This window comes from Neoarius graeffei, chromosome 19, assembly GCF_027579695.1.
Source record: "Neoarius graeffei isolate fNeoGra1 chromosome 19, fNeoGra1.pri, whole genome shotgun sequence".
Lineage (NCBI taxonomy): Eukaryota > Metazoa > Chordata > Actinopteri > Siluriformes > Ariidae > Neoarius > Neoarius graeffei.
This window is the reverse complement of record NC_083587.1, coordinates 48443521-48455384: the sequence shown is the minus strand read 5'-3', so window position 1 is coordinate 48455384 and position 11864 is coordinate 48443521. Positions and strand designations below refer to the sequence as shown.

Sequence of the window (11864 nt, the reverse complement as noted above, 5' to 3'; positions counted from 1 at the left end):
CACAAACAACCATTCACACTCACACCTACGGTCAATTTAGAACCACCAATTAGCTTAACCTGCATGTCTTTGGACTGTGGGGGAAACTGGAGCACCCAGAAGAAACCTACGCAGACACATGGAGAACATGCAAACTCCACACAGAAAGGCCCTCGTTGGCCGCTGGGCTCAAACCCAGGACTTTCTTGCTGTGAGGTGACAGTGCTAACCATTACACGACTGTGCTGCCCATCTCTGCCACCTGACACTGGCTAATAAATTTCAATCAGAAATGGGGAAAATTCATAATCCTGATTGAAAAGCAGCTGGGAGCTAATAAAATGTGATTAAACAAAGTAAGAGACACTTTGTTAGATGTCTGTTGATTTTGTTGTTTTTTATGTGAAATAACTTATTTAAAGCAGTGGAACAGCAGCTCAAAGCACACACACACACACACATACACATGCCCATTGGGAAATTTGCTGCCCCGTTTTTAAATGCTTCATAAGTAAAGCACCCTTGGGAAGGTGCCTAATAAAAAAAAGGCAATCAAAGCATTCAGTTTAAAAAAGCATGCAGACAAACTAATTGCTAACCCTTCAGCCTAAAATTGTTGCTTCCACAAGGACCAGGGAAGTGTACAATAAATGATGAGGACAGTTTACTCAGTCTCACTTTAAAAGGTCATTTTGCAGTGTATTGTAAGAATGCTATTATAGGTGGCATGGTGGTACAGTGGTTAGCACCAGGACCTCAGAGCAAGAAGGTTCTGGGTTTGAACCTCATGGCTGAATGTTTTTTTTCCCAGGTACTCTGGTTTCCTCCCCCAGTCCAAAAACATGTGGATTAGGTGAACTGGCTACCCTAAATTGTCCATAAGGGTGTGTGTGAATGGTTGTTTCCCAAGCCCAGAAATGGGAGGGTTGTGGCAGGAAGGGCATCTGGTGTAAAACTATGCTCCAATTAATATGACATGTGGCTCAACAGGGTCCACATGGCAGTGACCCCACACACATAAATGCTACAAGCTGGAAGGAGTGATTGATTTTGACTTTAAACATCTTGATTTTATCAACAATTTCCTCATCGCCTACAGGGTTTCCCATATATAAACTTTACTTGGGCAAAGTATATTTGTTGACCCATTTTAACAAATAAGTATGAAGAACAAGAATGTTCTGTGAGCAGGAGCTAATTAATAATGAACATAATGTACTGTATCACTAAAAGGAACTGAAATGATTGGCCAAATAGCCAATCACATGAACAGAGAGCTTTCACACTGGAGACTATCTTAACCAGCATCCACTACATGTTATCAATGTTACCATGACAACATGGAGCACATGCTGTCCAGTTAGCACATTCAGATTTTTAATAGTGCTTTTTTTTAGACAACATAACCGATTACTTCAAGCACATCAACAGTCCATGTACATTTGTTCATTCTATTTTCATGTCAATAGCGCAAATTAAAGCAGCCCCACTATGTGAGAATTGCTGGGTTTCAGTCACATGACTTTTCTTAGCGGTTTTACCGGAAGTGAAATAGCTGGTGGTCTAAACGGCTGCCGTAGTGCAAACAACTAGTGATAACTTATCAGAGTATGCTTGTAATCTAGAAGCCATTGCTCACTTTAGATATATTCAGAAGATTGCTATGTGCAATGGAATCGAGCCCTACAGTCTGGGAAAGAAGGATTTATCATACGATCTTGAAAACTACCCTTCAGTCGAGTTTCCCGAGATCTCGAACTATCTGGTGTTGCAGACGTCCTTCTGCACCGCAAAACAGATGAACGCGTGGAAGAGTATGGAGGCTTACAACTTTTTTGTACGTAGCTGGGTAAAGGACCTCAGTATCAAGTCGCTGCCAAATGAATCCTGTATTGTTTTTGCCTGTGTAAGTATTTTTTTAAGCTTTTCATTCACGTCTTTACAATGAAGTGCTGCAAGTTGAAGTGTAAACAAACAACAGTTTGCTTGATTCTCACTTGTGTTTGCTCTTATCTCTCAGGTAAATCATTCACAAAGATCACCAGAAACCCCTTTAAAGACCTGGATCTTAGTTAAACAAGATGGAGAAGTGATCATGGCGCATTGTAACTGTATGGCTGGATAAGAATTTTGTTGCAACCTTCATGCATATGGACTTTGTGAGGAGTAAACAAAGAAACAGCTGTGGACTTTAGCGCTTTGTGACTACAAAAATATACCGTAAAATAATGACCCATAGCAAGAAAAGTACTTGAAAAACACTAAGGACATAGCTGAGAGGGATATAGAAACCTTTCATGAAGTGATCATTGCAAACTCGAGCATGCTTCGACTCGGCTCTCTTCGATTTCAACAAGAGGTGCAAAAGTCACCTTTCTCGACATCTTTTTGTGAAATCCTGTGTTTGTTCACCATTTTTTATTAGTTCACAGGGAACCCTGAAGAAACTTTAATCAGTTGCACAGTTTGATCGATTCGAACAACCTAAAACAATGCAAGTGTAAAGCATTTTTCATGTGAATGATGCACTGAGAGCCCCCTTACGGATAGCTGTACATGTGCATTTGTTTCTAAGATAAAAGACATGGAACTAGCAGAAGCCAAAGAAACATGTTGACTGACAGGGTAGAATTATACTACAGGATTTTACACAAATATGACTGCAAAGTTTTATTTATTGTGACATCAGATTTGCACACTAACAAAGAATATAATTTCAGCTTGTTGAAATACTGTGCTTGCATTTTCAGGTCATAGGCATTGTTTTCTAAGTGTGTGAACGTGGATTATGGATGCAATCAACATGATATAGGAACATACTGCAAATAATATACGTTAGGCAGCATGATCTATTACAAGCTAGCTGAGATAGGTTTGCAAAGTTGCAATCTTTCAAGGCTTATTTGAAATGAGATTGACAATGAGTGAACAAACATTTTGGCATGAGAAGGATGTATTTATTTGCATGCTAGCCTGAATTGGACTGGTGTTAGATGACTTTTGTAATCTGGAAAAAAAGACAAAAAAAATAAAATAAATAAATAAACCCACACAAATCTCCATGAGACAAAAATAACACCAATAAGCTTACAGTCTACATCACAATCTTTCATAAATAACATTGACAGGGATGTACACTCTGGGCCCTGTACTACGAAGCGGGTTTTCTGGCTTACCAGGGTAACTTCGAGAGTAACTTGATCACGTGCAGCGTAACTTCCCGATTAACCCATACTACGAAAGTTGGCTATGTTCAAACCGAGGTATGCTGCTATGGCAACTTACGCTGCATCTCAAACCTGCTCGTCTCAGGTTATGTTCTTGGTTAACCCGAGGTTTCCGATTAACCACACCCTTTTTAAACACCACCTCTCCACCGACATTTCCTCTAGAGACAATGCCAGCGTACCTGGATGACCCGTGCGATATCGGAGCGCAGATTAGAGATGGGATTTATGGCTCTTTGATGGGATCCGCATCTTTGTGATCCGTTCTTTGAAAAGAGCCGTTCAAAAGACTGGCTCATTTGGCTCTTTTTAAATATTTATTCAGTTTTAAGAAGACAGTGTCTAAAGAAGCCAGATCCCTCTGCTTAGACAGTGACATCAATATTTCTGGATATACCTTTTATATAAAGCAACCTAGACTTACATTATTGTAACCCCTAAACGCTCATAAATAACCATTAAAAAACAACGAGGGCTTCAATGAATGTCCATGCAGAACGGCTTTTCTGTAAAAAAAAAAAAAACACTCAAGAACAGTTACCAAGAACGCAAGAATATTTTATAGAAAAACACTTGTTTTACAAAAATATTTAAGTCTGAGATACAAAATAGATACAACTACAATAAATATAACACAAGAACTAGTTATCACACAAGAACATTTTAATAGAAAAAAACAAACTTTCTATATTAAAAATATTGAAATTGTAACAAAAATAAATACAACTAAACAGTCAGATAAATAGATAAAGTTATAACAAGAACACAAGATTATTTTAATAGGAAAAACAAACTATTAATGCAAAAATATATTATTAGAAAAATAGATACAACTTGACAAACAGATAAATAAATAAAATACACAAAATTAGAACAAACAAAATGACGATAGAATAAATTAAATGAACGTCCGTGCAAAGTAGTTTTCCCACAATATTATCATTAATATCACACAACAACATTATAAACTATATACAAAACAATTTGAACTATTAGGCAAACAGATAAAACTTGAATAAATAAAAGGCAAATGAATGCTTGCTTGCACGCGCACACACACCATTATGAATGATGTTTTTATATTTCATTTTCACCTGTTGCCAGGTGCGTTTGGCACTGCTGTTGCCTCTGAAATGTTCACAGGACATACACCAACTTAGTCAAAGGGACTGAACAGTCAGTCATCCTAATTCATGTGACTCTGTGCACATATCAGCTTAAGTAGGCTACTCCGTGAATTTACCATACCAAATTTTATTCAGGATTTTTCAGACATTAAACAAGCTATATATGACTGGGGCCACGTCGAAGGACCATTTTCTGTGACTTGTGATTGATCATGAAGCTTTCTCTCATCCTATACTTCTGTTCTGGAACATGTAGAGGGGAGAATGTACTTACGCATTTACCCGATCGGCAATTCGTTGCTAACATGCTTGCCGCTCCTTATTGGCAGCCGCTGTGTTAGATTTGTTCTTAATGTTGTTTTGAACTCCTCGTAGCTTTGCATTATGACAGCGCATTCTTCCTCCGTGAAGTACGGCGACCGTGCCATTGTGAACAGTGGTGATTTGCGCTGATAACCTCCCCTTTCACATGAACGCGCATTAACCCTGATTAGGTTAAGCCAGGTTCAACAAATCAACTTCATAACTGGCGTCGTAGTACCGTTTAACCCCAAACAAGATAACCAGGTTTTGTCAACCCCGGTTTAGCGGGGGAACCCTGGGTTACTTCTGGGTAGGTTAACCTCTGTTCGTAGTACAGGGCCCTGCTGTCAGATTGTCAGTTTTCCCAAGTTACTTGGGGTATGTCTCTATTAGCTTAGCACATCTAGCCACTGGGATTTTTGCCCATTCTTCAAGGCAAAACTGCTCCAACTCCTTCAAGTTAGATGGGTTGCAATAGTGTACAGCAATCTTCAAGTTATGCCACAAATTCTCAATTGGATTGAGGTCTGGGCTTTGACTAGGCCATTCCTACTAGGAATGGCGAGCTGAGGTGAAGTGAAGACCCAAGAGCAGACTCAGAAAACAGGCAGTGTAACGAGAAAAAAACTTCTTGAATGAAGTAGATGGCAGAAAGGCAAAAGGTACAGTAGGGCTCAGGCAAAGATCGGTAGTTAAAAAACAGGCCAGGAGGTCAAAAAACACAGAGGAGCAGGTAGTCACAATCAGGGACAAAAAAATCTTCACAAAAGCTGATGACCACAGGGAGAAGGGAAACCCAGGCAGAGGTAGCAAAAGACACAATTCAAAAGAACAGGCAGGCAAAAACAGGGACAAAAAACTGGACAGAAAAACTCAGGCAGGGGGCATCAAGAAGACACAATACTAATGATCTGTCGCAAGGTGAAGAAAGTCTACAAGAGACAGTCTGGCAAATGGAGTAGCTCCAAACAGTTCTTAAAAAGCCCTGGCTAATGGGAGAGAAGTGGTAGCAAATGTGGGAGTGCCGCTTCAGGAAATGGCCTTCAGCAAGGCAGGACTGAATTCCTGTCCTGGATCCGGCCTGGAGCCGGCATGGAAGTCCCACAATGTAAGGCATGGATGGACTGGACCGGACTGTGACAATTCCAAGACATTCAAATGTTTCCCTTTAAACCACTCCAGTGTAGCTTTAGCAGTATGTTTAGGGTCATTGTCCTGCAGGTATGTGAACCTTCGTCCCAGTCTCAAACCTCTGGCTAACTCAAACAAGTTTTCCTCCAGAATTGCCCTGTATTTAGTGCCATCCATCTTTCCTTCAGTCCTGACCAACTTTCCTGTCCCTGCAAATGAAAACAATCCCCACAGCATGATGCTGCCACCACCATGCTTCACTGTAGGAATGGTGTTCTCAGGGTGTTGGGTTTGCGCCACACATGGCATTTCCCATGATGGCCAAAAAGATCAATTTTAGTCTAATCTGACCAGATAATCTTCTTCCATGTGTTTGGGGAGTCTGCCACATGCTGTTGGACAAACTCCAAACATGTTTTCTTAAGCAATGGCTCTTTTCTGGCCACTCTTCCATAAAGCCCTGCTCTGTGGAGTATACAGCTTAAAGTGCTCCTATGGACAGATGCTCCCATCTCCGCTGTTGATCTTTGCAGCTCCTTCAGTGTTACCTTTGGTGTCTTTTTTGCATCTCTGATTAATGCCCTCCTTGCCTGGTCTGTGAGTTTTGGTGGATGACCTTCTCCTGTCAGGTTTGTAGTGGTGACATATTGTTTCCATTTTGCTATAATGGATTCAATGGTGCTCCCTGGGATATTCAAAGTTTGGGATATTTTTATAACCCAACCCTGATCTGTACTTCTCTACAACTTTGTCTCTGACCTGTTTGGAGTGCTCCTTGGTTTTCATGTTGCTTGCTTAGTAGTGTTGCAGAGTCAGGGTCCTTCCAGAACAGGTTGATTAATACAGATATCATGTGACAGATCATGTGACACTTTGATTGCACACAGGTGGATCTTAATCAACTAATTATGTGATTTTTGAAGTGAATTGGTTGGACCAGCTCTTATTTAGAGGTTTCATACAAAAGGGGGTGAATACCTATGCACACTCCAGATTTCTGTTTTTCCATCTTAATTAATGTTTGTTTCACAATAAAACAACAATTTTCACCTTTAACGTGGTAGGCATGTTCTGTAAATCAAATGGTGCTAACCCGCCAAAAATCCATTTTGGTTCCAGCTTGGAACTAAAAACACCAAGGACAAACACCTAGGGGGATGAATACTTTTGCAAGACACTGTAGCTAGATGTAGCTAAACCTCTGTCAAAATGGGCTGACTTGGCTTATGATCAAAAGCATCATGTCAGGCTTACTCGTCAGGTCTCTTGCTCAGTCACACTCTTTTTCTCTTACAGACTTCCACCAACAGCATCTTCTTTGGTCTCTTCACCTCTACTGCCATGATGTCTGTACTGAGAATACCAATTTTCCTTATTTTTATGGATTGTATTGCTGGCTAACACTTTGGAAGTTAGCTGGGGTGCCGTAAAATGTTATGCGGTTCTCATGGTGCCGTAAAGCATTACACAGTGCTCATGAGATGTCTCGGGGACACCCTATGAGAGGTGCATAGTGCTATAACTGGCGAACCAGGTACAGACTCAGAATGGAAGACAAACCATTCTCCCTATTACAAATCAATTTACAATGAAAATTATTTTGAAGTTGATATTTTAAGGTAAACGTCCTACCTAGTATTGCTTTAATAAGACATTTTTGGTTTATTTTTATTTGCAGAAATCATAGTGTGGCAGCAGGGGTGTGGTCAAGTGTCAGTCTGTGACCGGAGGGCGGAGTCAGGAAAGGTAAGTGGCAGAATCACTACACCTGATGTCAATTAACCTGTGTTTGTGTGTCTTCCCCAGTGACCGCACCCTATATAAGGAGAGAGAGAGCAGAGGAAGGGAGCTCTCTCCCCAACCAGACGACTAATGTGTGTGTGCGTGTCTGTGCAACTGGGAGATTGTGTTCGACTGAAAATTGTCACATTAAAGAGTTTTGACAACTCAGTTCTGGCCTGCCGTACTTCTGTGCTCCACCCACCCGCTCAAAGTCCTACACATAGATACAAATTTGAAAACAAATTGTGTTTCTTTTCCTTCTTTGTAAAAAAAAAAATGAAATCATCAACCAAATAAAAAGGAAAGTGCCCCTTTTCTCTGAAGCCTGTGGTTGTCACTGATAAAGAACATGAGTGATTTACTGAGCAGTAGGAGTGGAGCAAATTGCAATCCGTGCAATTGGAGTTGACTCAAATGCAATCTCAAATCACATGAAGTAGACCAAAAAAATGGTCTACTTTCCACCAGGTACCACCACAAGTATATTTAAGACCAGTGAGAAACTGCTCATTTTCTCACTGCATGCTGTTTCTGGATGGCATGATGGTGCAGTGGTTAGTACTGTCTCCTCACAGTTGACGGGGGCCTTTCTGTGTGGAGTATGCATGTTCTCCCCATATCTCCATGGGTTTCCTCTGGGTACTCTGGTTTCCCCCACAGTTCAAAGACATGTGATTAGGTTAACTGGCTACTCTAAATAGCCCATAGGTGTGAATGGTTGAGAAGAGAAAACCTCTATAATAATCCAGTTGAAGGCAATAAGAAACCACTACTGTAATTGTTCTGTAGAAACTTTGATGGCTGGAGCCTTCACAGCAGCCAGATCACTCCAGTGATATGCCTGATAGATAGATATATGCTGTTTCTGTTGTTGTCACATGTCAATGGAGCAACTGAATAATATACCTGTTTGTGTGTCACTTGTAGCTTGTTATGTGCTTTTCTGGTTGTTTGAATTTAATAAGTTTACATGAAACATTTTTTTTTAATTTATTATTGATCAGTTCCTTGCCCGAATTGATAATCACATCATCATTTTCTTTGGCTAATCAGACACAAGGTACACCATCACTCTTGCCAGAGCAGTTGGTGGTTAGGTGCCTTGCTCAAGGGCACTTCAGCCAGTCCTGCTGGTCCAGGGAATTGAATCAGCAACCTTTTGGTCCCAAAGCTGTTTCTCTAACCATTAGGCCATGGCATCCTCAAATGAAGCAAGCAAACATTCTATTGAACAAGTTTCTTATTGCTTTTCATGAAGTGTCTATCGATGGTACATATCACGATTGTTTTATTGCCCAGGCCTATGTGAATGGTTGTTCATCTCTGTGTTATCCCTGTGATAGATTGGCCCAGGGTCTACTCCACCTCTCGCCTGAACTCAGCTGGGATTGGCTCCAGCTTCCCCTGTGACCCTGGCAGATAAGCAGAATAGAAATTGAATGGATGGATGGATGGATGTACAACTAAGAATACAAACAATTATAAAGAAAGAAGAAGCAAAGATACGTGTATGAAAGCATTTCATATGAATTGAGTTGATTGTGTTTGAGCATTGGGATGCTCCTTAAAATGTTTGATGTTTTAATCAAAACACGAACAAAACATTACTGTATGTTTATATTTGTACTGTTGAGTAATGTATTCACCACCAAGACAAGTCATCTACTGTGATGTTTGGGCTGGAAACTGGAGAATGAAGAGGAATATGCACAGTAAGACCATACAAACTGTAACCTGAGCTGAAGATTGAATTGGGAACATTGAAGCTGTGAGGCGGTCATGCTACTGGCTGCATCATCACATCACCCTTATTCATTTATATCTGTTTATTAATTTATTTAACATGGGAGGATGTAGAGTATTATGTTTACATTTCATAAATATGCATTTGCATTGCCAATATTTCAGATAGTGAGGATATTGGGGAAAATTTTACAGCTGTATTGTTGTAAAATCTAAATTGATCGGTTGGGTCATTTGGAGTGCGATTACTAAGTAATGATCTTAGCATGAGGTTTAAGCTGGGGTCTCGCTTCTACAAGTCCTCTGCAGTCTCGTCTCTTCTCAAGCGTGCCGGTGTCGCGCTTTGTGTTTCAGCACCACGCGCTGTGGACAGCGACTGCTGATAGTGTGATCATTCTGATTGAACTTTTTTTTTTTTAAACAGTAAAAATAAGAGAGTCTGTCATTTCCTAGTTCGAAGTGCGAAGTGGCATCTATTGGCTTTTGATCCCCCTTTAACTAAAGAGAGAGAAAGAGAGAGAGAGAGGCGTGAGGTCTGCCTCTGCAAATCGAAAATGAACAAGACACCCTGCATTTCATTTTGTGCAAGATGGAACTTCATGCAGTGTTAGGAAACGACACATCATCCCATGGTCACTGCGCACAGGAATCTGCATTTTTCTTTCCTTTCCTTTTTCTTTTGCAGTCATATACACATGCATTCAGCAGTTACCGCTTGGATCTGGTCCGAACCAAGAACCAAGAGTTCCCTGCGTCATCAGTTTTGCGAATAAATTAAATCCCAAATTTGCAGCCTGACAAACACTGACTGGTACATCTGGAGAGAGAGAGAGAGAGAGAGAGAGAGAGAGAGAGGTTTGTGTGCACCTCAGGGAGGAAGAGGAGACAGAATCAGAAAGGGAGGAGGAGGAGGAGGAAGAAGAGTTCGAGCTCGCATTTGAAATAAAAGTCGCTGCGTTCATCCTGCGCTCGCTCCGTTCCTGCATCACCGAACTCAGCTTGGTCTCGTGGAGGATATAGTCCTCTAACTGCCCAATACTGTTTAACACTGTTGCTCTGAAGCTCATGGGCGAGAGATCGGATGGCGTGCTACTACCTGGTGATTAGCTCCACGCACCTCAGCAACGGACACCTCCGGAGTATCAAGGGAGTTTTCCGGGGTCCGCTGTGCGCGAGCGGCGGCGCAGAATCTCCGGTAATGCTGACCTTACACTCTTACACTCTTTCACACTGGTTCACACTGGACGCACGACTTGGCTGCACCTTCATGACTTTCTCAAAGAACTGTGCATGTAGAGGCACGTGGTAACGTTCAGATCTCTCTCTCTCTCTCTCTCTCTCTCTCTCTTTCACACACACACACACTTATATATATATATATATATATATATATATATATATATATATATATATATATATATATATATATAAAACACCATTTGAGCATTCCTGTGAAAAATGGGTTTCAGGTGATTTCCTAGTGCTCCAAATGAATTTATTTGCATAACGGTACCTTTAATGATCAGCAAGTGGCGCATTCCACCTTCTCTTATTGCACTTTCTCAGCTGTTTTTTGCTCTGTTTTGGAAGTAAGTAAGTCTTCTGAGTTACTACACTCTAATGAGCTCTATGATATACAAACCATTACCCTTCTGTTTAACCCTCATCCTACCAACATATTTAACATACATGGACTACCGACTGGGGTCCCTGGGGACCCCAAGAATAATTTACTGTAAGAAACAACAACAATAATAATAATAATAATAATAATAATAATAATAATAATAATAAAACGTATTTCTTCTCAAAGCATTATTAGTTATGTAATTAATGTCATATAAAGAATTATTATTATTATTATTATTATTATTATTATTATTATTATTATTATAGCAAAGGTGCAATTCATTTACATATTTTCCAAAACAAAAATCTATACTTTTCTTTAATACAACTTGCAGCTTTTATCCCAAATACAATCCACATTATTATATAAAAACTTACTTACCATCCTTTGATTCTGGTATCACTGAGTTTTCAGTAATTTCAAGTAAACATTCGCTGTGTTGTATTTATATGATGAACCCAATCAGGGTCATTTTGACCCCAATATAAAATAATTGAAATAAACACACAGCTATTCAAACGTCAACACTTTTTAATTTCATTTTCTATTCTTTTATCTTTCAACAGAAAACTAAACTCGAAGTCATTCAAACTTATTCACGCTGACGTTTTACTTTGCCTTATTTTGTCTTTCGGTACAGGAGCAACTAAACCTGAAGTCATAAAATCTTCAACACTTTTTAATTTTATTTTGTCTTTCAATGTGAAACAACTAAAAACCACTAAAACTAAAGACACACTACGTCACTACATGCAGTTAGAGCACACAATTTGGCTCATGGCAGGATGAGAGTTAAACATGACAAAAACAAGAGGTTCCTAGATCACTGAAAGGTACTTGAAGCTTGAAAACACACACACACACACACACACACACACACACACACACACACACACACACACACACACACACAGACTTGGGAAATCTGCTTTAACATTTTTT

General features: G+C 40.0%; 1 protein-coding gene across 1 annotated transcript in view; it reads left to right on the top strand.

Annotated features, from left to right (window-relative positions):
* Window positions 1-10373: 10373 nt before the first annotated feature.
* The window catches only part of LOC132867620 (zinc finger protein 804B), a 281423-nt gene continuing 279932 nt past the window's right edge, over window positions 10374-11864 (top strand). The window contains exon 1 of the mRNA XM_060900600.1: window positions 10374-10487. Within this exon, the coding sequence (XP_060756583.1) occupies window positions 10374-10487 (114 nt within the window). The remainder of the gene's footprint in view (window positions 10488-11864) is intronic.